Source organism: Rhinolophus ferrumequinum, chromosome 17, assembly GCF_004115265.2.
Source record: "Rhinolophus ferrumequinum isolate MPI-CBG mRhiFer1 chromosome 17, mRhiFer1_v1.p, whole genome shotgun sequence".
NCBI lineage: Eukaryota > Metazoa > Chordata > Mammalia > Chiroptera > Rhinolophidae > Rhinolophus > Rhinolophus ferrumequinum.
Genome location: NC_046300.1, coordinates 6,697,012 through 6,723,667, shown reverse-complemented (window position 1 = coordinate 6,723,667; position 26,656 = coordinate 6,697,012). Strand labels below are relative to the sequence as shown.

The 26,656-nt window shown below is 42.1% G+C and overlaps 1 protein-coding gene and 1 pseudogene across 3 annotated transcripts in view; both read right to left on the bottom strand.

Moving 5' to 3' along the window:
• Nucleotides 1-26,656, bottom strand: part of IP6K1 (inositol hexakisphosphate kinase 1) — a 48,187-nt gene that overhangs the window by 11,080 nt on the left and 10,451 nt on the right. For 2 of the 3 annotated variants that reach the window (XM_033132058.1, XM_033132060.1), the window contains exon 2: nt 6,395-6,745. In XM_033132058.1, coding sequence (XP_032987949.1) covers nt 6,395-6,617 — 223 coding nt within the window. In that variant the 5' untranslated portion in view covers nt 6,618-6,745. Of the gene's footprint in view, nt 1-6,394; nt 6,746-12,905; nt 13,023-26,656 lie in introns of those variants that run through there. The other variant, XM_033132059.1, reaches the window with a different exon arrangement.
• Nucleotides 2,081-5,123, bottom strand: LOC117037060 (aminoacyl tRNA synthase complex-interacting multifunctional protein 2-like; annotated as a pseudogene).

Sequence of the window (26,656 nt, the reverse complement as noted above, 5' to 3'; positions counted from 1 at the left end):
AGGATCGTCAAACTGTTTTCACAAATGGCGTACCATTTGACATTCTTACCAGCAGTGTTCTACTTCTCCACACCCTTGTCAACACTTATCTGTCTTCCCTTCCTTCCTTCCTATAATAATAGCAGTCCCAGAAGGTGTGAAACGCTATCTCGCTGTGCCTTTGATTTGCATTTCCCTGATGCCTAATGATGCTGAGCATCTTTTCATGCACTTATTAGCCACTTGTGCATCTTCTCAGGAGAAACGTTTACGTCCTCTGACAATTTCTGAATCAGATTGTTTCTTAACTCTTAATTAGCAAAAAGAGATTAACTAATTTTTAGAACACCCAATTTTTTTTTTTTTTTATTTTTTACCTCCAGACTTTTGCTTATGCTTGGAATGTTCTTTCCATTGTCCTGTGCCCACAGCTGCTCCTCATCCTTCACTCAAGTCTCCCCAGATACTCCTTCTCTGCTCACCTTTTATCAAGTGTCCTGGAAGCCTTACCATTTTCAATTACAGCACCTTACTTAGTTTCTTCAGAGTACTTCATCACCATCTGTAATTATTTTGTCCATGTTTGTTTACTCTTTGTTTCTCACATTAGCATGTACCTGAGCTCCCTGAAGATATGGACCTTCTTGTCTTTTACACTATGAGCACAGGGCGTAGCATCGAGTAGATGCTCAGTAAATACTTGATAAATGAATGAGGCAAAGTTCTGCATAAGCATACAAAAGCCTGGAAATTCCCATTTAGTACTACAAGCTGTGACACTACATGACTGTAGCTGGTCATACTAAATCAATGACAATCCCTCTTCAAACCTATTGCCAAAATATAAAATATTACTGACATTTTTCCTTAGCTCGGTTGAATTTTAAAACATCTGTGCTTCTGGCAATAAAGCGACCTGTGTGTGTGTATATCTATGGGTTAGTGTATCTACATGTATTTTCTAGACCTGTCTGCTGAAAGAGCCTAAAAGCAATGATATTCCAGTAGTACTCAGTACACCTAGTGCCAAGATCTCAGTTTTTCTAAACACTATTCCTACAATAAAAGGAGGCAGAGCTCCTTGGAGAAACGAATGGTTCCTTCATTGGGGACAGGAAAAATACAAAATGAGCCTGGAGCATCTTGTGGTAACTGAAAGTAAAAGAGTAGTGAAAACTGAGGGGGTGTATGTCCCAAGTACACAAGAGTTCATGTAAAGCAGTGCCAGTGGCCAAATCTAAAATAATTTGAGAAATAAAATATCTGTAAGTCCATACTGACAATTGGATGAGAAGGAATAATTTTTCCTTATAGAACTATAATTCCTTTTAATCAGTAAATATAGAAGGAATAATGGAAACGTAAGTCACTATTAGGCGTGTAACACAGTAGTAATTGCTACAGGCAAGAACCACTGACGGATTCTAAAATTAGTGAGCTCAAGTATGATAAGAAGCAGGATATTTAGAGAGTCTCAAAGTGTCTCCCCTAAGATATTCATTAATTACAATGTGAAAAACAGTAGCTTCACAGTGGGGAAGCCTGGTAGTCACCACCCTAATCAAGTGACCCAAGTTAAATCACCAGTAACTAGACATGTACCTCCTGACATGATGAACTTAGGAGGTCATAGGGTCATTTCTGTACCCCAAAATATATCACCTCAATCTAGTCATGAGGAAATAAAAGACATCCAAATTCAAGGAGTCTATAAAACACCTGCTAGTACTCTTTGAAAGTATCTAGGTCATAAAAGAAAAAGAAAGACTAAGAAACTGTTCCAGACTGGAAGAGACTGAGGAAGACTAAATAAATACAATGTGATCTCCTGGGCCAAAAAAAGGACATAAGTGGGAAAACTACCTAAATTTGAATCCAGTGTACAGATCAGTTAATAGTATTATATCAATGTTCATTTCCTGGTTTTGGTAATCATAAATTGTACTATAGTTATGTTTTTTTTTTAATATGATGCTTATATTGATACTTGACAACTGGCTTAAATAAAGACTTTGTTTTCAGTATAAGTCCCTTTACCAACAATAGGCATGAAACGGCACCATTCTTAAAATCAAAACCCTTTAAAATCAGTTACTGAAACTCACTTAAGGAGCTGGAAGGCAGTGGTAAGAGGGACCAGGTTTTCACCTACCCTCATCCACTTCTGCGGCTGGCACCCTCACACTGCAGCTGTCCTCTACTGATGCACAGACCACAGCACATCTGCCACAGAGAGGTCACTCCCAACGAGCCAGGGGCTCTGCCCAAGAGCAGAATTCAAGAAGCACAGTGGCTTTTGCTTTACTACTTTCCTCTTTTTTTTTTTTAATTGGGAAATATTAGGGAACAGTGTGTTTCTCCAGGGCCCATCAGCTCCAAGTTGTTGTCCTTCAGTCTAGTTGTAGAGGGTGCAGCTCAGCTCCAAGTCCAGTCGCCGTTTTCAATCTTTAGTTGCAGGTGGCAGAGCCCACCATCCCATGCGGGAATTGAACCGGCAACCTTGTTGTTTAAAGCCTGCGCTCTAACCAACTGAGCCATCCAGCCACCTACTGCTTCCCTCTTTTAGCTGAAAAATAGCTCTTTCAGGGGGCCAGCCCGGTGGCTCAGGCAGTTGGAGCTCCATGCTCCTAACTCCGAAGGCTGCCGGTTCGATTCCCACATGGACCAGTGGGCTCTCAACCACAAGGTTACCAGTTCGATTCCTCAACTCCTGCAAGGGGTGGTGGGATGCGCTCCCTGAATGGCGACTAGACTTGGAGCTGAGCTGCGTCCTCCACAACTAAAATTGAAAGGACACAGGTTGACTTGGAAGCAGTCCTGGAAGCACACACTGTTCCCCAATAAAGTCCTGTTCCCCTTCCCCAATAAAGACTCTTTAAAAAAAAAAAAAAAAAGCTCTATCTACCCAGCTAGTTATGTGGGTTAAATTCACAGCACTATGCTTCTGGCCAAACAGAGAGAACAAAAACATGCAATGTTCCCTTCTCCTTCAAATGACACATCATTTGGACACTGAGCTTCATTTGAGTCTTTGGTACACTCTTCCAAATTAAAGTAAAACCCAGCTGATTTTCATGAAAAGGCTGCTTTCAGTCTGCTCGCTTAAGCACCTGAGAAGGTTTGCTGGCATGCTCCTGACTGCTGAATGCCTGTCATCAGTGGACAGCACCCCGCGGTGGTGACAGCAGCTGGTACCGGGAGGGGAGGGGAGCGGGGTCTGCGTCGATCACCATGTCTTCAGTGCCCCGGAATCCTTTCCGAGCACTGAAGTTAAGTCCAATACACTGGGCCATAAACCAGCGGGCTCATGAGCCGGCATTATGTGGGTTACATCCAAGTCCACATCTGGCATCTGAATATTTTGGTAAGACCATCAAGCGCAGCTTTCAATTCATAAAGACGTTTTAAAATATCACCTTGGCGGAAATCAAGAGCTTGAAGGGCTGGGTCAGACTCTTCCTGCGCAGGACTGCCAGTCCTGCCGTGCACGCTGGGGAGCCGGTCACGCAGAGGGGGAGCTCTCTGCGGAGAGGCGTGCTGCCCTGTGACAGGGCTTTACCCGGTATGTCAGTGTTGTGGGAGCATCAGAGGAAGCTGGGCTTATGGGAAGGCTATTATTTTTGCAACTTTTCTGTAAATTTAAATGTATTTCAAAATAAAAGGTAAAAATCCTATGCTGCCGGTCTTTGAAATACATGAACTGGACCAATAATATCTTCCATTTTCTTTGAATAAATTGAGCTTAAAAAGAAGGGATCGATTTTAGTTTAACTGAATTGTTACTGTTGAAAAAGTGTATTTATTCTTTTCTAACGAAAACGCAGCTGGAGGACAGAAAATCAAGTACTCAGGATTTGCTATGGTTTTTAAAGACCTCTGTCCCCCCGTCTGAGAGAAGGGTGGAGGAACTGAACCAGTGCTATGACTGACACTCCTTCCCCAGAAGGCACCTGGAGACCCCAACTTGTCCTGAATCTGGGAGCTGTGACTTAGAAAACATTCCTCTGGAGCCGGGCTCAACGCTCTTTTCAGAGGTTTTCTCCTTAGCAGCAGAGTTCTCGTTCTGGTTTTGGCATATTTATAGTAGAAGGTTTGGCCATAGAGGTATTGAGTGCAGACAAGCAAGCAGCTGAAGCTGCATTTATAAAGCATTTGCAACTGTTGTTTCTTAGCCGCTTAAGAGACGGCAGTGTGTTTGACTCTGACTTCCCTCTTATTTTGCAGCCTTAGAATACTTATTCTTCCAAATTCAATATTCTTTGAATCCTGTTTTGAAAACAGCAGCAAACTATCCAGTTCAAAACTGCACCAAGGACTTAAGCAGACATTTCTCCACAGAAGACACACAAATGGCCACTAAGCACATCAGCATCGTCAGTCATCAGGGAAATGCAAACCAAAAGCACGAGGAGATACCACTTCACACCTACTAGGATGGCTGTAATTATTTTTAAATGGAAAGTAAGTGTTGACAAGGGTGTGGAGAAGTAGAACACTGCTGGTAAGAATGTCAAATGGTACAGCCACTATAGAAAACAGTTTGACGATCCTCAAAAAGTTAAACACAGAATTACCGTATTATCCAGCAATTCCACTCCCAGGGATGTACTCAAAAGAACTGAAAACAGAGACTCTAACAGATACTGGTAAACTAATAGTCACAGAAGCATTATTCACAAAAGCCAAAAAGTGGAAACAACCCAAGATGTGTGCTCCCCCACAGGTGAATGATAAACCAAATGTGCTGTATATTTACAGTGGAATAGTATTCAACCATAAAAAGAAATGAAGTTCTGATACAGGCTGCAAGATGGATGGACCCTGAAAACATTACACTAAGTGAAACAAGCCAGACACAAAAGGACCAAAATCACAGGGTTCCACATACATGCAATAGCTACCATAGGCAAGTCTGTAGAGACTGCGAGGAGATCAGAGGTTACCAGGGGTTCAGGCAGGGGGAATGGATGGGGAGTTACTGTTTTTTGTTTGTTTTTTGTTTTAATTTTAGGTGTACAAAACAATGTAATAGTTAGACATTTACACCCCTCACAAAGTGGTAATCCCTCTCCCCCAGTCCCCTCTGACATTGTATATAGCTGTTACAATTCCATTGACTCTATTCCCTATGCTGTACTCCACATCTCACGGGATGTGAGGAATAGGGAATAGAGTCAATGGAATTGTAACAACTATATATACATATATACACACACATATATAAAATTATAGCTGACATACAATGTTATTCAGCTTCAGCTTCAGGTGTACACTGCAGTGGTCAGGCATCCACACCATCCATGAAGTGGTCTATTAAGACATGTGCCCATCGGACACCCTATAAAATCTTTACAACATTATTGATTATATTCCCCAAACTGTCTTCCATAGCCCCTTGGCAATACTGTGGCTACCAATTTGTACTTTCTAATCCCCTCACCTTCTCCCTCATCCCCACCCCCCTCCCATCTAGCAACCCTCAGTTTTTCCTTTGTATCTCTGAGTTACTATTGAATGGGTACAGAGCTTTTGTTGAGGCAATGAAAAAGTTCCGGAAATAGATAATAATGATTATACAACATTATAAATGTACTTAACGCCACTAAATTATACACATAAAAATGGCAAATTTTATGTTATATATATTTTACCACACACACACACACACACAGTTAAGGAACAAAAGTTAATAGTGATATGGATTGGTTTTTGTAAACTAAGAATTCCCTACGTAAAGGATGATGTCAATATGACTGAATTCATAAAGCTTGAGAAAAGTTAAAAAGCAGAACACCAAAAAATATAACTTATATATGACAGCAATCATAAAACTGTATAAACATAGTGACAAAAATCAGATTTTAGAAGTGACTTAATTCTGGTATATATTCCTGCGATTCATTATATAAAGTTAATTTACATTTTAAAAGAGATTATTTTTCCTTCAAAAGTTAGGCCCTCCCTCCAGACCCCAATTCTTCTGTAAACTTCTTACCATCCATTCACTCCCCCAGCACATCCAGACACAGGCTCCGTCCACAGAGCCTCCTTTCCAGCAGTCTCACCGCCGTGGCCTGGAAAGCATCCAATCCTTCTGGCTCTGGGACCAGAGCAGGACTGCCCCCTTCTCGCCAAGACTGTCCCAGCAAACGGGAACCCCTGACACCAGACGCTCTCCCCCAGTGGGGCTTAACACTCTGAGTTCTTCTCGGTGTCCCTATCAATACATTCGATTTTCAAGCTCTAAAGTCCTCCCTGATGCCTGCAGCCCTGGATTTTGCCTAATGAAGTGACTGCGCTGCTCTGAGACAACAGACACTCCTGTGGCATCACAGGGCGAACAAAACACAGAAGACTGAACGGAAGGCCGACAAGCCCCAGGCTGCTGCTCTCTGCACACTGGCAGGCGACTGACCTTTGTACTCAGGCGTGAACTCCTTCATCTCGGGGGGGAGGGACTCGTAGAAGCGCTGCTCCCGGGAGATGAGGGGCTTGCACACAGTGTGGTCGTCGTAGCGCATCATGCTGCTGTGCCCGCCCACCTGGTGGATGAAGGGCTCCAGGAGGACTCCCCGGTCTCCGGCCCGGCTTGCGTTCTTGCCATACTGCCCCACTTCCATGGTTTGACAAACACACATTGCGTAGGGGGCCGGTTGCACACTGAGGGCAGAGGATGCAGCACATGGACCATGAAACGAGGGCTAGGAAGGAGGTCCTGGCGAGCTGAAAGCCAACGGTCAGAGTCTGTTCAGCTTATTCTTCTTTCCTAATAGAAAGGAAGAGAGGAAAAGGGAATCAAAACACCCGGCAAGCTACAGTGTCCCTCGACTTCACAGAGTATCTGCTCCATGAGGAAGAACAGGGATCGGCTGTGTTCCCGACGTGTTGCCCCCGCACGTACTCATACAACACTAGCTGGTGTGTGAGAGGCAGTAGGAAATTTCTGTTGAATGATACGTCGTTGGTCTCCTCCATCCATCTTTTTATGCACAAAAGCCCACATTCTCTCCCTTTCCCAGTTCTCAGGTCCCTTCTAAGTTCTCTAAAAGATTTGATTTTAGAGCCACACATATTACAACCATCAGGAAGGCCACCATCCTTAGTCACTGCACATTCAAAGAGAAGAGTTCAGGAAAAGAACAGAAGGCAACACAAATTCACTCTGTGCAGACTTTGCAAGATATCCAGTACTGGTAAGGGCGTCTCCCTGACTCAAAGGAAGGGTTTTTGCCTGAGCAATCAGGTTGTGCTAGATACCAAACTTTTCTCCGGAAGGTGCAAGACCAGGCAGGTAAAGCCATTCCTTGCTGAGTTGTAGAATCATGAAAAGGCTTTGCTTTTCCCAAAGGAATTCCGGCTTCACATTTCCTCCACTTTCAATCTATGGCCATCAACTTAGGATCATGTCTAGCAACCACAGAGCTTCCTTTCTGTCTGACTCTATAACAAACAGTGGGACAAGGAAAAGCTCTTTGTACTTAAATACCCTCCTTGTAATGTCAATTTTCTCTCAAGAAAGTTAAAGTAGTAGGCACTTTCCTTAATACTGAATGTATTTTTAAAATTAGGAATGTACTGTCAAGACTGCATCTGAAAGATCAAATCTAAAACAGAAAAATGAAATATTTGTTGAGCAGAAATATGGTTTTACCTGAAGAGTCAAACCATTCTTTTTGTCGGAACCCCATAATTATGGGCAAAAGCGCTACACAAGACCACTTGCAAAACTGCAAAATTTTCTTAATCCAAAACTGCCCAAGAAACTATGTTCTAGTTCACTGCTATTGACACAAATAAGTGTTCTCTGTGGTTCCACAGGTACCTGCGCTGTCGCAGCAATGCATCATTGTGCTGCCGTCTTTTTACTTGTCTGTCACCACCACAGACCATTCTCCCTCATCTCCAGTGCACTTCCTGGCACACAGTAAGTGCTCAAAAAACGGCTTCTTGGAATGAATTACATAATTCCAGAAGAGGACCATAGTGAGTAAAAGCACAACAACATGAAAGTTAGAAAACTCTCCCGGTAGCAGTGCTTACAGCAGAAAGTGGCGAGCAGCTGTGGGGGGCCTGTTCTCAGGGCCCCCGGAGGTGCCCGCTGTGGCAGTGGACTCTGGTTGGCGAGGTCAGCAGGGTCCCGCCCTGGCTGGGCCTCTGACTGCAGAGGGAATACCAGGAAGGTGCTAATCTTCCTGGCCTGGGCCAGTAAGTGTCTGGGAAAGGAGAGGGGTCAACAGTGCCACGTGCCACAGAAGAGTTGGGCAGAAGGGTCAAGGAAATGGCCGTCCCTGGACTCGGAGAGAACCTCTGCAGCCCCCACAGGGCTGACAGGCAGAAGTCCAACCTCCAGTCAGATCTCGACTTCTGATATTTTGTTTCCACGTGATGTCTAGAGTTATGTTACTGTTTTTTTGTGTTTGAAATATTTTCTTAGACGTAAACATGTAAAACATACCACATTTCCGTAACTTCTGGCATTTATTTCTAAGTAAACGTGGAATGTGAGGCGGTGGAAGCGCCCAGAACTCTCTCGGCCTCCGTGAAGTCCTGGCCTACACGGTGTGGGGCCTTGGGTAAGTCACTTAACTTTACGTGTCCTCACCTGTAGAATGAAGACATGCGCACTGCTAACCCTGCGGGATGCGCAGATGCAGCTGAGGGGCTTGGGCTTGTCTCGCCTACTGCGCAGCCTTGGAAGGGCTGGAAACAGAAAGGCTGACTCTTTTTTTATGAACAACAGAGGTTGCTCGGGAAGCCTAGTGTCCACTGAGACCCATGGACTGAGCTGAGCTGATGACATCCTTCCCCTATGTCCTTGCTAATTCAGTCACAGTCTTGGCCAGGTAGCCAAACCGCAAGGGGACGTGACGCCACTGTAGCCCAGAGGGCATCGTGAGCAGTACCTCCGCTCTTCTGAGTGGCTGCTTTCGGAGAGGCCTGTGACCCTCTTCTGTCCAATGAGGAATGAGGGAAGTTGGCCAGGGGTTCTCTGGGAAAAGCTACCTCATTCTTAAAGAACAGGAGAGAGGCGTCCCTCCTCTTCCTCAGGATACTATTCTGTCTGGATGTGGTAACCGAGACTCCTTACTGCAGCCCCCTTGGGTTGGGACCTTAAAAGATCCCAGCCTGGGTGACCGGTTAGCTCAGTTGGTTAGAGCATGGTGCCAGTACCAACGACGTTGCTAGTTCGATCCCCACACGGGCGAATGTGAGCGGCACCCTCCTTAAAAAAAAAAAAAAAGATCCCAGCCTAAAGACAAGGCCAATGTGCTGAGCACGCAGAGCAGAGAGAGAAAACCAGGGCCCCCGATGCTGTCACGAAAGTACTGGATATCTCGTATGTGACAAAATCAATTTCCTTTTATGCTTTAAGCCAGTCACATTAGGGTTTTCTGTCACTTGTAGCCAAAACCACCCTAAATAAAAGGACAGAAATAGTTGTATCAAAATCCCCAGGTTTCCAGTTAATACACATAAATTGCACATAAAGAGGTCAGTCGTGTTTTCTGATGACAAGGAAACTTCACTAAAGAACAAGCCCTTCACTGTTGACAAAAGGGGATACTCTCCCCAAGGCCAGAAATGAAAAATGTAGCTCTACAATCTTTAAAAGTGTCCCTGAAGGCAGAGAATTTGAATTATATCTGGTCCACAGGGCTGGTACCAAGACACTAAAAAAGAATCTGACAAATGGAAAATTCGTTCTCTAATAAGTAGTAATAAAACTGTCCAAATATCCAAATAACTGGCTGAGAATTAATTCTACTGTGATTCCACAAGACGCAGACCATAAAAGAAATGTACACTTTTGCCATTTCAGGATCTTACTAATTATGATTTTTTTTTTCCAAACTCACCTAAATACAACAGTCAATAAATCCTATTTTCCAGAATATAACTAATCCTTAAAGATTTTGCAGACTGTCCTCTGACCTAATTTCAAGGAGTTTATACCATTTAAGATGCCTACAGCTTTCGCAGTCTTTTTCTAGACTTAAGGAACTACTTAGCATTAAAAAACAAAACAAACAAAACACCTGCACATCTTTTAAAAGGTACAAAGTCTCAAAAGTAATGTCAGAGAACTTAAATAATGAGAGACTCTCATTTCACTGCCATGAGTTAAACTAACAGCAAGAAAACCCATCAGTATATGTTTTGGTTTTTTGTTTGGTAAACAACTCCAAAGGTTTCCCTGGAAGAAACTTTATAAATAGTCCTCTTTTCCCCATGTGGCCACACATTGAGGTTCCCTATTAGGTTTGCAATCCAGTGGTGTTTCCTATGCACTGCTCAAGTACACACATAATGTACAACAAAATCTTCAGCTATGACAATAGTAACAGGATGGTTTTTAGGTTGAGACTAAAAAAAAATTACTTCTATTTAAAAAAAACAACAACCAATAGACATCGTCCCCTGCCAACATCACAAGAGTTTTATTCAGGAGGAGAAAAAGATTAACTAAGTAATCTACATATTACAAAGATCTCACAACTCTATCCATTCAAATACATTAGGGCTTACCAATCTTTTCTTTTTTCTGTAAAACTCACTTTGCTTTGTAATTAACACTGCTGAGAAAAAGAAATTCTCCTTAGTCCCCCGAAATGTTCTTTGATCCCTTAAGCACAACTGCAATTTCTCATTCTGTGGTTTCTTCTTAAGACTTGTCGTCTACTCCTCTCATGAGGCAGTGAGGGCTCATGACAGTCACACTTGGTTCAGACAAGAGCTGCAGGAGCAGACGGAATCTTCCCCTCCTGTGGAACTTCTAAGGCATGTAAATAATACATGGACAACAGGAACAGAAAGGAATCTCGGTCTGAAACCATGCTGAGAGACTAGGAAAACAGGAAAGGCTGAACCCTTTCTCGGGAGGAACTTTCAGTAAAGTGAACAAGGAGGAATGAACAGCCAAAGACCCATCAAGAACCAAGCTGTTCAAAGTTCCCAAGTTTCTGTGCAAGAGGCGCTTTACAAACGCAATATTTTTAAACCCTTTCTTTGGTAAGAATTAGCATCCCAAATGAGCTACTACCCTGAGCCCCTGGCCAGCAGTCTCTGCTAAGCAGTAACCTACCTGACACTCCACTCGCAAGACAGAGAAGCTGCTCTTCCCCTGCACGAGTCACCTGGGAAACCCGGAGGAAAGTGATGCCTTTCCTCCAGGTTTATCCCCCACCCGACTCCAGAAACAACTGCAGTTAGGAAGCTTCCAGAAGATCCCATCACAACCTCGAGCCCTCTGCAGACGCTGACATGACTGCATCTCCCAGTCCTGTTGTTCCCTGGACGTTCCTACTCCTGGTTGTCACTGTAAAAGGTCTCTATAGCTTTTCCCACAACACCACTGCCTTCAGCATTTCCACCGAGTTCTTCAGCTGCCAATGCCACCGAGAGGATCATGGTCACAATATTCTGATCATGCATGCGACATGGTCACCAGTACTAACATTCTGGGCATGACGACAACCATCCCGGGGCTCTTCCTGCACAACAAGACCAAGAAACCAAGTTCGATGCAAACCGAAGGCCGTGAGTACCTCCTCCCTGTCATGACTAAGGACCTGAGCAATAAGAAGTACTGTGAAAACTCGCTGGAGAAACGGCACACAATCCCCCATCCCAGAGATGGCCAATACGGCCACAGCAACATCTGAACTAGTCCCTTTCAATATATCCAGCAGAGCTACTCAAACCTCTACAGTGTAAAACCACATGATGTGTAAAGTCCAGAAGACAGGGAGACACTGTTCTGTCCTTCCGCTACCTCCCGGAAGTGTCGGAAACTTCTGACATATCAGTGAATATAAGCCCAGGTGAAGGGAAGGTCCTCAATAACCAAATGTCTTCCAGGGAAGGGAACTGCGACTGTACAGGAGCAGGACGTGCCTATGGTGAGAAGGGCAAGAAGCTCTGGGCAGAGAGAAATCGAAATGGAGACCAGTGTTTTACAGTGTTTCTTCCTGGAATGCGTCGTCATCTGAGCTGTGTCACTACAGAAATCATGGCAAAATTGTACCTTTCTGTGTAGAATTAGCCCCACGTAAGTGTGTTCCCAAGTTACCTGCCTTGTCTGCTTTCCAAGTAAACTTCATTAAGATTTTCTCTGGAAACGTAGAATCCCTATAAAACCAGACCTCTAAGCTGGCAACAGGTGGTTTCCTAGGTATCAAGGAAAGAAATGAAGGGTGGTGCCTGAGTGTTACAAAACAGCCACTTTAATTCCACTGCTCAGATGTGTCTCCGACAGATCCAGCCACCATCAGTATGGAGGAACTTGTGAGCTGCCTTCCAGTTTCTCAGCCTGGCAGAAAGCTGACATTTACTAAAAGCGTCTCCAGGAACAAAGAGGCTCCCACTTTCCCCAGTCATCCTGATGGCCCTTTGCTATGACTGACAAACATTCAAAAGTGAAAAGCCATTACAACTCATTTAATTTAATTTATTTAATTAAAGTATTTAATTCCGATAGCCTAACTCTTTGACATGCAAGTCTGAAGTGGCATTTGCCCAGACTAACTGAAGGGAAATTTACTATTTTCTTTTCCTCTCTACCCTTTTCCTTTGCCAGAAGCAGGGCATTTTTCCTCTTTGTGGCATTAAGGAGTATTGAAAGGAAGTAACTACAAGGAGGCTTTTGAGAAGGATCCTTAGGAAATTGTCTTCAGTCAGTTTGGGCTGCTGTAACAGAATACCATAGACTGGGGGGCTTACAAACAGAAATTTATTTCTCACCATTTTGGAGACTGGGAAGTTCCAGATCAAGGCACTAGCAGATGCATCGTCACATGGAGGCTCAGAGGGCTAATAAACGTGTGAACTGATGCTCCCCCCTTCATTAAGTATCGGGGAAATGAAATTAAAACAGGGTATCATTTCACTCCTGTACGATTGGCCAAAAATAAAAAGTGTGAACGTACCAAGCAATGGCCAGTCAGGGAGAAATGGCTCCTCTCCTCTTCTGTTGATGGCAACTCACAACCAAAGATGTGTACCCTCCGCAACCCAGCAAATGCCCAAGACGGCAAGTTCACGGAGGTTCACTGCAGCATTCGTGTAACATAAAAATGGGAAACATTTATGTGGATAAATGTCCATTCAGGGGGGAATGGATAAATGAACGGGTCTATTCATAAATTGTATTGAGTTAATAATCTCTATATGTCAACATGAATACATTTCAAAACCAAACTGGAAAAAGCAAGTTTGGAAATAATATTTCTAGTATGATGCCACTGTAAAGTTTTCCTACACATAACAATACTACATTATACAGGAATTTACAGTACGAGTCTATTAACACGAACAATGACATGGAATGGAAGGATGTGCACCAGCTTCAGAGGAGGAGAGGAAACGAGGGGCTTGATACCTGGGACGAAATGAGAACTTCAGCTCTAGCTATAATTTATTTCTTTTTTGAAAGTTTGAAGCAAATATGGTACAATCTTAACATTTTTAAATCTATGTGTAAAGCACATTAGTACTGTATTATTCTCTGAACTTGTACTTCATTAAAAAACAAAAAGCCTTCAAGAGTGCTAAAAGCCTGATGTCAATACACAGTAAATGACAGAAGAACATACTAGCAATGGTTCCAAAGAGGAGTGTGAATACCATCACAGTCCCCTGGAAGTGGGGAAAAAATATTAGAACTCCTTGACCTGTTTTCTTCACTTGGCTTTCAAGCACTTGACTCTTCTCACCTCCCTGTTATTCAGTCTTCTCTGCTGGTTCTTTGTCCTTGGTCCCCTCTTGTCTAGCTACACGTTCAGTTTGGTCTTCTCTCTTAAACACCCAATTCATACATCCAACTGCCTACTTGACCTAGGAAGTTTAAATTTAACCTGGCCAACACAGAACTCCTCTCCCCCGACCCTGCAAACAACTTGACCTGCAGTCTGCCCCACACCCAACTCCATTGTTACAGCTCCTCTCACTCACACCCTGGCGGTCACTCTTGGTTCCTCTCTCCCTCAAACCCTGTGTACTGCAAACCTACTGACTCTCCCTTCAGAACATATGTGGCTCCGACCACTTCTCCCCACCGCCAATGCTCCCAGCCTAGTGTGGTCACCGACATGTCTCACCCCCTAACTGGCATCCCTGCTTCTATCACGGCCCCCCTACAGTCTCTTCTCAACATAGCAGTCACAGCGACTCGAGTCACAGCATGTGACTTGTCCATTCAAAATCGTGCACTCTCACCCCATCTCACCCGAAGTCAGAGTTCAACTCCCTTACCACAGCCTACAAGATGCCACAGGATCTGCATTCCTCCCCACCCCGGGTTCCTTCTGATCTGATTTGCTAGCCCTTTCCCCACGGCTTATTACCTCACCCTAGGTACAGGCACGGCACAGGCACGTTGCCACTTTCCAGTCTTTGCACCAGCCATTCCCTCTGCCTGGACCATTTCCCCCCCCCAGGTATCTATACGGCTAATTCCCTCACCTCCTTCAAAAGTCTTTGCTCAAATGTCTTTCTCAATGAGATCTACCTAACCTCTCTAAATTTAAACTGCAAACCCACCTGTATTCTCTATCCCCTTTAATCAATCTGCTCCACTTTTTCTTTTTTTCATGGAATTTATCCCCTTCTGACATATTAAATATTTATTGATAATCTCTAACATTTATTTTTATTAGGATATCAGCTCGATGAAAGAAAGGCTCTTTGTTTAGTTCACTATATATTATCTTAAATGATGTAAGCAGTATCTGGCACATGTAGTAGCTACACAACAAAAATAGATGAATAAGGGTGGACAGGTGGCTCACTTGGTTAGAGCACAAACTCTGGGCAACTGGGCAACGGGGCTGCCGGTTCAATTCCCACACGGGCCAGCGAGCTGTACCCTCCGCAACTAGAATTAAATCAATGAGCTGCCGCTGAGCTCCCGGATGGCTCAGTTGGTTGGAGCACGTCCTCTCAACCACAAGGTTGCCAGTTCGACTCCCACAGGTGATGGTGGGCTGCAACCCCTGCAACTAACAACGGCAACTGGACCTGGAGCTGAGCTGTGCCTTCTACAGCTAAGATTGAAAGGACAACTTGAAAAAAAAAAAAGTTTACAGACTTCTGATCTAGGGCTACCAAAACCAGAACAAAGTACGTAGGCCATGGGATAGAATTTCAAATCAACAAAGAATGCAAAATTCTATGTTTCAACTCTAAAAAAACTTGACATACCAAAGAAAAACAGTGTTAAATGTATCTGGATAATAGCAACAACAGAAACTAAACAAGATATGGAAGGAAAAAAGACAATAGCCTATGAGGAGGAGGATTAGACAGTTTTCATTTATGATACAAAAGGCAAACAAGGGGAGAATTAGGCAAACATGCAAATAATCTCAATTATAAAGGATGAACCACATCAAAGAACTCGAACCAAATTGAGAAAATACAATATAAGTTTTTTTGATTTGTTTTAATTCAACAACACAGCAAGCCTAGAAAGTGGCAATGAATGAAAGCCCTGGCAGAGAAAGGGAAACTGCAATCAGATATGGCGATGGACAAGGTCAGGACTATTTTAAGAACTAAGAAAGCAATGTCTCCACAGCAAGAGCAAGACAATACCTGGTCACCAAGTTACTTAGTAGGATGAGCAGAGACACACACCCAAAATGCAGATCAGCAGACATGAACTCTTCAGAAGCCTAGTTGGAATTCCAAATTCTGTGGCCAACATATTTTTATAACCTGAAATGAACCATTGAGTTTGATATGCAATCTTTTTATAAAGAGAAGTATCCTTGGTGCATTCACATTGCACAGGTATATTTGCAAATTTCCTCAAATTTTCATAAAAATGAGTTTATAAATCCAATATTTCTACTACCTCTTCTAAAATTAAATGTATCCACTTAAGCACTAAAAGCACAATAACCAAGTATCATGCCCTTTAAAAATCATTTGAAATGTGTTTAGTTTTTTAGGAATTAAATTTAAACTGGATAAGTCAGGATGCTAAGTAAAATTCTGGCAATAATGTTTCTTTAGTTTGTTTTTTACTCTGATACAATCCAAGGTCAAAATAGCAAAATTGCTCAACTGCGAAGAACACAATGGACTGGTAAGTCCCTGGAACAGAAAAGAACACACAAAACTTGGGTTGCGTAGCTCTGGACTTTGTGAAAACTAATTTCTAACTAATTTCAGAAATAATAAGCTGATCTAGACTTGGACAGAAAAAAGATACCAAAATACCCTCAAATTCACGGACCAAAAACAGCCGCAGAAAACGAACATGAAAGCTTGTTTTTCTCTAAAGCATATAACCAAGTGAACCTAATGTTTCTTGAAGTCAAGTCCATTCTTGCTTTTACATAGGTGCTGCTGATACAGATGAAGTATACTCAGGGGGGTGCGAGAGAACAACCTTCCTTCCCCCACTCCCATGAATTGGACTGTTCCAAGCAGATGCTCACAAACCTCTTTTGAGGAGGGAAATGTTCTTGAGGTAAGCAGGGCTGCCAACCTGAGCCTGCCCTTCCAATCTACCAGCGACTGGCACATCGCTCACCTAGAAACCAGAAATGTGTGCAGAGGCCTCGGGCAATCTGGGAGGTTTGAAACAAGGAGAAGGGAAAAAGGCTTTTAAAGGTGTCTGTTTTGCTGTTTGTTCTCAGAGAAGAGATGCAGAATTGTTTAGACTCCTGGGTCCTATCCCAGAAGTAAGGGACACAGTGGCATCCTCCTGAGGACACCAGGCTGAGAGCAAACAGGGAGCAAGGAGGAAAGGAAACTTGGCAGGCGGCCTGATATGTGGCAGCCCATCAAGAAACAGCCAGAACAGAATTAATTTAGGACAAAGAGAGAAGCTAGAATCCAGTGAACCCATTTCCTGTTTTTATTGGATTTTTAAGGATTAGAAACTGTGCTTCCGTGTGTGTGTGTGTGTGTGTGTGTGTGTGTGTGTGTAAAAGCAAAGATCCTTTTGAAAATATCTGTCTCAACTGTGCTGGAATGGAAAAAAAGGAGGTTTGAGGACAGAATTTTCAGAACAAAGGTCCCAAGTGATACAGAGAAAACAAAAAGAAAGGAGAAACAGAGGTACCCCATCCTTCATACCTGAAACACTATCTGCTCACGATTTATATGGGATTATTCTTAACAAGAAGCCATAGGAATACCTGTGCTGTGACAAAAACACTCAGTTCAGGTGAGCCATACCTGAATGAAGTAAGTCTCTGCCTCACACATTTACAACCGAATCTAAACATGGTCAAATCCAGAAAGCACACATGTGGAAGAACAGGAGAAACGGTTCTGAAGGGAACACAAAATCACAGAACACTGAAAATGAGACTGTCTGCAATGCCAAGCTGTGGAACAGGGAACGTCCTGGACTTCGTATCTCATCCGGCCAATCCTACTGCAGACGCGAAGCTGAAGAGCAGCTTCTGCACACCTGACAGAAAGATGCAGGGGCCAGTACGAGGCCTGTTCTCACACTGAGGCTGTGACATGACTGCGACCTCGGGCTCCGTCCTGCTGAAGTCATACTGGAGGCTGAGGGGCACACACGCGAAGGTGACGGGAAAACTGAGGTACACTTGGGAAACTTGGGATTTTCTCGCATTGGAACATTTTTTGAATAAAAGTTGCTCTATTTCAGAACAGAAACAATAGAACAATGACTCCTGTCACTCACCCGAATTTCAATTCGCTATAACTCTGGGTTTATAACCAGAGGTCATTCCAGGTACAAATCTGCTACCTGGTACTAGTGACATTTGCATGTGTCTTGCTATTAAAGAAGTAAAATGTGGAAACAAAATCTCCTACACGTAGGAGAGGTGAAGCTAAAACTCTGGTCACAAGAAAAATCTCCAGAGTAAGGAATTATGCAACCATGAAATAGCTCCTGTTTTTCCTTTGGTGTCTCAATATCACAAAACTGTTAGAACTCCAAAGGGGTTTTAAATCACTGAATTCTGTACTATTTTAAAGAGGAACAAAGAAGCAAAAAACCTAAAACAACTAAAAATCCAACATGGCTACAATCCAGAGGACTCTTCCTTTGGTGGTGAAATCACAAACCTAATTATCTTGATGCTACACACACTGCAGATTATCTGAAAATATAATCAAAGATCCAATTCTGCATTCTACATGGACATTGGATCGTAGTGGGGGGATATGATAACGTGTCCACAAAATACAGCGCTGCTCAGTTTTGCCCCTGCTGCTCCACACAGGCTGAGAGCAGCTCAGCTTCTCTCCTCCAGCCCATCTTCTTGGTATCCTCTGTCCTGCCCTCCTCTGAGACCTCTCCCCCTCAAGGTCCACAGAGCATGGAGACTTCAGGGCACAAATTCAACAGGCTATCCCTCCATTTAGCAACACACACCACACACAATGACATATCAAAACATCCATCATGTGGATCAAGATTTTATTAGAAGGCACCCAGAAGCAGATGAGCAACTTGCAGTTATAGTGAATGTGGGAAAGCCTGTAAACAGAGGGGGTAAATGACCTGTTTAATATGCAACAGTTTAATTGCTTCAAGCAGATTAGATTCTGTGTTCTAACCTACAGTGAAACACCAAAATTACTACATTTAAGCATTTTGAAACACTAGAAAAGCACTTCTCTCTACCTCATATAAAAGTATATACACTATACTGATATAGCTAAAACAATGCTAAAATTTTATAGTTTAAAAGTATCAGAAATACAAAATTAAAGACCTAAGGTTCTCAAGAAGCTAGAAAAAGACCAAAGTAGAAGGAAATAATAAAGATATAAGGAGAACTCAATAAAATAAAAAATAAATTTAAAAAAAGAAAAAATGAACGAAGCCAAAAAGCAGGTCTTTTTTTTTTAAAGAATCAATAAAGTTGATAAATCCTTTAGAGAAAGTGATCAATAAAAAGAGACACACAGGGCCGGCCCGGTGGCTCAGGCAGTTGGAGCTCCATGCTCCTAACTCCGAAGGCTGCCGGTTCGATTCCCACATGGGCCAGTGGGCTCTCAACCACAAGGTGGCCGGTTTGACTCCAGCAAGGGATGGTGGCCTGCGCCCCCTGCAACTGGCAACGGCGAATGGACCTGGAGCTGAGCTGCTCCCTCCACAGCTAGGACTGAAAGGACAACAACTTGAAGCTGAACGGCACCCTCCACAACTAAGATTGAAAGGACAACACTTGACTTGGAAAAAAAAAGTCCTGAAGGTACACGCTGTTTCCTGGTAAAGTCCTGTTCCCCTTCCCCAATAGTCTTTAAAAAAAAAAAAAAGACACACACAAATTAGCACTATCAGGAATAAAAAATGGGCTATCGCTACAGATTCCACAGGCATTAAAAGAATAATAAGGTAATATGAACAACTGTATAATAATAAATTCAACAACTTAGACAAAATGGACAAATTCCTCAAAAAACACAACTTATCAAGATAAAATATAAAATCTGAATAGCCTTACACCTATTAAGAAAATGATTTTATCAAAAATCTTTCCACAAGGAAAACTCTAGACACAAATGGTTTCATTAGTGAATTCTATCAAACATTTAAAAAAGAGGTTAACACTAATCTTGTACAAATTCTTCCAGAAAACAGAGAGAAAGAACATTTCCCAACTTGTTTTATGAGGACAGAGATCCCTGAGAACAAAACCTAAAAAAGAAACTTATCGAAAACAAAAGAAGAAAACAAGATTATCCAATATCCTTCATCAACATACACACAAAAATCATTTAAATTTTTTTGGGAAAACAAATCCAATGATATATAGAAAAAAATAATACATCATGACAAAATGGGAATGCAAGATTGATTAAATATCTGAAGACTAAATCAATATAATACACGATATTAATAGAAGGAGAAAAATCATGATAATCTCAATATACACAGGAAAAATTTTGACAAAATCCAACATCCATTCATAATTAAAAACTTCCAACAAACTAAAAATATAAGGAAACTTCCTTACCTGATAAAGGGCATTTATGAAAAACCTACAGCTGACATCATATTTAATGTCAATTTTTTAAAAATTTCCCTCATATAATCAAAATTAAGGCAAACGTGTCCATTCCCACCATTGCTATTCCACATTTTATCAGCCAGTACAATAAGGCAAGAAATTAAAAGCATAAAAACCAGAAAGGAAAAAATTAGACTTTCTCTATCCACAGATGATTGTTTACATAGAAAATACTTAGAAATCTACAAAACTTCTAAAACTAATAAGCAAATTTAGCAAGGTCAGAGGACACAAGGTCAATAATACACAAAAGTCAATTATATTTTTATATGCTAGCAGCAAACAAAAGGAAAACAAACTTTTAAAAACAATTCATGGGAGTGACTTCATGGAAGATGGCAGAGTAGAAAGCTCCAGGAATCCATCCCTCCATCCAAACTACTACTGAGTTGGCAGCAACTGTCTGAAGTAACTTTTGCAACTCTGGAGTCTAGTTGGAAAACCTGAAGCTTAGCTTCCAAGGTAGAGCTTGGTGAAGAGGCTGGTGACTTTTGGTAAATTTCAGCCTCCTGTTAGCAGCTACCCAACCCTGAGCCCACAGCCAGCAGCAGTGGGACAGCTGCCCTAATTCCTGGTGCAGCTTGCTGGAGGCTGGAGTGCACAATAAAGACCTTCTCCTCCAAATATCAGGGTTGTGTGTTCTGGTTGATGAAGGTTGCTTTTGATTCCTTGGGGGAGGTGGACCGGGGGGAGGAGGGGAGGAGGCTGGTGACCACTGTTTCAATACCCACAGGTTGAAATGGTTTCCAAGGGATTTAAGAGGATAGTACTTGTTTCTATTTTTCCTCCTTTTGGGAGCCAGACATTTAAGGAAATCTTTATCAGGTCACTGGATAACTGAACGGAAACTTCAATGACCACATACAACACCAAATAAACATGTCCAAAATTAGTTTGGAAAGCTCATGAATGGAAGGCTCTAGCCCTCAATAAGCAAAACCCAGCAATTTCTGAGGAGTGGGAGAATTCGGTTTCTACAGTTACCAAAACACAATACTCAAATGTCCAGTTTTTTAAAAAAAATTACAAAACATACAAAGAAAAGTAAAATTAATGCCCATTCACAGGAAAAAGAGATTTTAACAGAAAAAGAAAAAATCCCTGAGGAAGCAAAGACATTGGAATTATTATTAGTCCAAGATGTTAAATCAACTGTCTTAAATCTCGTACATTGAATGGGCTAAAGGAAACCATGGACAAAGGAAATCAGGAAAATCAGATATTAACAAAATGAAAATATAAATGAAAATGAAAATATCAGTGACAGAAATGAAAAGGAACCAAACAAATTCTGCAATTGAAAAGCCCTATAAGTAAAATGAAAGAAAGAAAAAAAATCACTAGAGGGGTTCAACAGCAGATCTGAGTACACATAAAAAGTATCAGTGAACCTGAAGGTAAGACAACTCAAATTATTTGGAGGTAAAAAGAATAAGGAAAAGTAAAGAGTCTGAGGACCTGTAGGCCACCAGTAAATGCAACAATATATGCATTATAGAAATTCCGGAAAGAGAGGAGAGAAAAGAGGGCAGAAAAAATATTTAAAGAAATAATAGCCGAAATGTTTCAAATCTGAGGAAAACCATGAATACACGTGTCCAAGAAATATGTCTCCTCTGATAAGGAAAGAAAAGAAAAAATAAACAAATGGGCCTACATCAAACTAAAAACTTTTTGTACAGCAAAGGAAACCGTCAGCAAAACAAAAAGACAGCCTACTGAATGGGAGATGCGCAACAATGATACATCCAATAAGGGGCTAATATCCAAAATATATAAAGAACTCATACAACTTAACACCAAAAAACACAATCTGATTAAAAAATGGGCAGAGGACCTGAATAGACATTTCTCCAAAGATGACATACAGATGGCCAACAGACACGAAAAGATGCTCAACGTCATTAATCATCGAAGAGATGCAGATTAAAACCACAATGAGGGGGCCCGGCCTGGTGGCCGGTTAGAGCTCCATGCTCCTAACTCCGAAGGCTGCCGGTTCGATTCCCACATGGGCCAGTGGGCTCTCAACCACAAGGTGGCCAGTTCAATTCCTTGAGTCCCGCAGGGGATGGTGGGCAGCGCTCCCTGCAACTAAGATTGAACACGGCACCTTGAGCTGAGCTGCCGCTGAGCTCCCAGATGGCTCAGTTGGTTGGAGCGCATCCTCTCAACCATAAGGTTGTCAGTTCGATTCCTCAGCTCCCGCAAGGGATGGTGGGCAGCACCCCCTGCAACTAGCAACAGCAACTGAACCTGGAACTGAGCTGCACCCTCCACAATTAAGATTGAAAGGACAACAACTTGACTTGGAAAAAAAGGCCTGGAAGTACACACTGTTCCCCAATAAAGTCCTGTTCCCCTTCCCTAATAAAATCTTAAAAAAAACACAATGAGGTATCACCTCACACATACCAGAATGGCTATCATGAATAAATCAACAAACAAGTGTTGGCGAGGATGTGGAGAAAAGGGAACCCTTGCGCACTGTTGGTGGGACTGCAAATTGGTGCAGCCACTATGGGAAACAATATGGAGGTGCCTCAAAAAAAATTAAAACTAGAACTACCTCCTGACCCAGCAATCCCACTTCTGGGCATTTATCCAAAGAAATCCAAAACACTAATTTGAAAAGATGTATGCATCCCTATGTTCATTGCAGCATTATTTATGATAGCCAAAATATGGAAGCAACCTAAGTGTCCATCAATAGATGAATGGATAAAAAAGATGTGGTACATATATACAATGGAATATTACTCGGCCACAGAAAGAATGAAATTTTACCATTTGTGACAACATGGATGGACCTAGAAGGTATTATGCTAAGTGAACTAAATCAGACAGAGAAAGACAAATACAGTATCATTTCACTTATATGTGGAATCTAAAAATCAAAAGAAACAAAATAGAAACAGACTCATAGATACAGAGAACAAACTGATGGTCGCCAGATGGGGGGCATTAGACGGCTGGGTGAAAAACGTGAAGAGATTAAGAAGTACAAACTGGCAGCTACAAAACAGTCCCAAGGATGTAAAGCAAAGCACAGGGAATACAGTCAATAACATGTAATGACTGTATGATGTCAGACGGGTACTAGACTTATCAGGAGGATCAATTTGTAAGTTATATAAATGTCTAACCACTGTGCTGCATACCTGAAACTAAGATAATATTGAATATCACTATAATTGAAAATTTTTTTAAACATTGATAAATCAGACTTCAACAAAACTGAAAACCTGATTTTTAAAATATAAGAAGAAAACAAATAGATAAGCCACTATGGAATAAGAGAAAATATTCATAAAGCCTATATCTGACTGATATCCAGAATACATAAAGATCTCCTAAAAAACAATACGGAAAAAAAATTAATGGGGTAGCCAATTGGCTCAGTGGTTAGAGCACAGTCCTCTAACATCAAGGTCGCTGGTTCAATTTCCCCCCAACATGGGCCAGTGAGCTGCACCCTCCACAATTAGATTGAAGGACAACGACCTGGAGCTGATGGGCCCTAGAAAAACACACTGTTCCCAATAAAAAAAATTAAAAAATACATAATTACACTAAAAAACACATTGCCATTAATCCCCCTCTTAATATTCTCCCTCACTTCAAACACATTTATCCCATCGTTCTTGCCACTTTCTGAAGCAGTCCTGGAAGTCCTCTTTCGTGAGTGTCTTTAGTTGCGCTGTCGTGGCTGCCTTGATGTCCTGAATTGATTCAAAACATTTACCTTTCACGGTCATTTTGACTTTGGGAAGAGCCAGAAGTTGCATGGTGCCAGATCCGGCGAATAAGCTGGATGAAGACACACCGTAATGTTTTTATTTGACAGAAATTGCCATAAACCAGAAGCGATGTGTGACAGAGCCCTTCCATTGTGATCAAAGTACATGGGGAATGCTGCTGCCGAGTGCCATCCAAGGGAAAGGCAGGGATCTTCAATACGGAAGGCAGCGTGTGAAACCTTAGTAACAGTGTGTGACAGGTTTCAATTTGTTCGGTACAGTCGGTAGGGTGTGAGTTACAGTTGAGAGAGAAGGTGTGTTCTAAAATGTGCCGTAAATCATCCTCCATCATGACAACGCTCCATGTCACACATCGCTTCTGGTACAGCAATTTCTGTCAAATAAAAACATTACGGTGGTTCCTCAACCACGTTATTCACAGGATCTGGCACCGTGTAACTTCTGGCTCTTCCCCAAAGTGAGTATGATTCAGGACATCGAGACAGGCACGATAGTGGAATGAAAGAGGACTTCTGCAACTGCTTTAGGAAGTGGCAAGAACGACGGGATAAGTGTGTTCAAAGTGAGGGGGAATATTTTGAGGGGGATTAATAGCAATGTGTCTCTTACTGTAATAATTTTTTTTATTTAAACATTCACCATACTGTTTGATCACACCTCGTGCTTCATAAAGGGAGACATACAAATGACTAGTAAGTACTGGAAAAAGTACCCACCGTCATTACTGATCAGGTAAATGCAAATTAGAATCCTAATGAGGTATCACTATGTTTTCATGAAAATGGCTAAAATTAAAAACACTAACAGCACATTAAATGTTGCTGAGGATGTGGAACAATCACAAATCTTATACATTACTCATGGGACTAGAAAATGATACAATTCTTTTGGAAAAGATGGTCAAGTTTTTTACAAAAGTAGACATACATCTACCCTGCAATCCAGCAATTCTACTCTCAAGAGAAATGAATGTATGTTCCCCAAAAACACCTGTACAAAACTTCACAGAAGCTTTAATCATAAGTCAAACACTGGAAATAGCCCAGGTGTCCATCAACAGAACAGTAAACAATCTGGAATGTTCATGCAATGAAATACTATATAGCAATAAAAAAACAATGAACTACTAATACAACAGCATGAATAAATTCCCAAAACAGTATACTGTGCAAGAAGCACAGTATACCCACAAGCACATATGGCATGATTCCATTTATATGATAAAAGGCCCAAGTTGTCTCTGGCTAGAGCAGAACAGCAGCTTAAGTTAACCCCCACATTAAAGAAAACAAATTTTAAAAATAAGGTGGTAGTAACAATTCTGTTGAGAAAGTACTTATTAAATTGTTAATAACTTGTTCATATAACTCTGCCAAATAGCAGCTCACCCGTTATCAACATATTACTTCTTGGCTCCAAACCCAACCATCATTGCCTGCTCTGCAAAAGGGGAGCTGAACCCGTTAAATAGTTTTCCTTTGCCAGCTGAGGTTAATCTTAGCTTTGTCAACAGAGGACACTGGAGAGACACTACGAGAAGTAGACGCTTCTCTACCTGCTTCCAATATGCTCCTCTCACCAGCCCCCGTTACCCAGTTAGCTCCCCACAGCGCCAATGCTGGGCGCCTGACTCCCACCATGCATAGCGGTCAGCAGCACCCAGTGCCAGAAGCTTTCTGATACCTCACTCAAGCAGTTTTGTGACCGAGTACTTCCAGCATGACACCTCTCCACATACGGCTTTCTCCAACATCCTAGAAGGCAGATTTCCAACAAGTTCTGGAGGGTAAATTTCCAGCATGATCTGCCAGTGTGGTACCACAATGACTTTCTCTGCCACCCAGTCAGGCACAGCCACACCCTCCTCCAACAAGATACGGATCTCGGCCCTGGAGGTGTCTTCCTTGAGCTCTCTATAGCAGCCCCAGGGGTAGTGGCTGCTCCCATATACGCTATTCCTATATTTAGAGTTCGCTCTACTTCTTACTACCAATCCCGCATTACTCCAATCCCGTTATAATTAATCTTTCTTTCTGGTAGACTTTACCCATTCAAATTATCGTGAGGTTTCTGTCTCCTGAACGGACTCTGGCAGTCGTTTCAATGAGTTGAAAAGCTAAGTAGCATAGGCCAAAAATGAGAAACTTTATTACCTACATAAAACCCACATACTCGTAGCTCCGCTTCATTCACAATTCTGCCAATAAAGAGACAGGTGAGCAACCAAGTTAACCTGCTTAGGGGTCCAAGCAGCCCTGCCTGGTACATTCTGCTTCGGAAAGTTACTCAAGCTTCATAGTCAGCTCCCTGAGGCCAAAGCCAGCCTTTGTTTGGAGATACTCATAAAATAGCTAACACAACCACATATTCTATAATATATCTTCCCAAATACAGAAGAAATTTCTTCACATTTCTTTTATTTTCTATGCTAAAGATACCGCTTTAAGTTTCATGCAGAATATCAAAACCCAGAACAGCCTACGCATGTCCCAGTGTGCTACTCGGCCCTGACCCATCCTCCAGTTGAGCAGCAGCTTTATAAATAGGTGTCAGAATACTCCCAACCAAATCAAGTTTGGATGCCAACAGCAACTCCAAAGTCTCCATTAAAATAAACCCTGCAAACAACTTTTCAGAGTATACATAATCAGATAAATACTGAGCGCCTACGATGACTGCGACCCTGCAGAACAAATACTGTACTAACAAGATGAACAGTCCTCAGAAAACTGAAAGCGAGGGAGGATGGCGAGCAGGTAGAGACGAGAGGCAAACAAGCTATTTTAAGAGTACAGTAAATGTTAGGATGAGGAGAGTACTATGCAGACGCCAGGACAGAGGGGAGGGGTCAGGAAAGGCTTCTTAGAGGGAATGGCATCTAAGTGGAAATCTGAACCATAACGA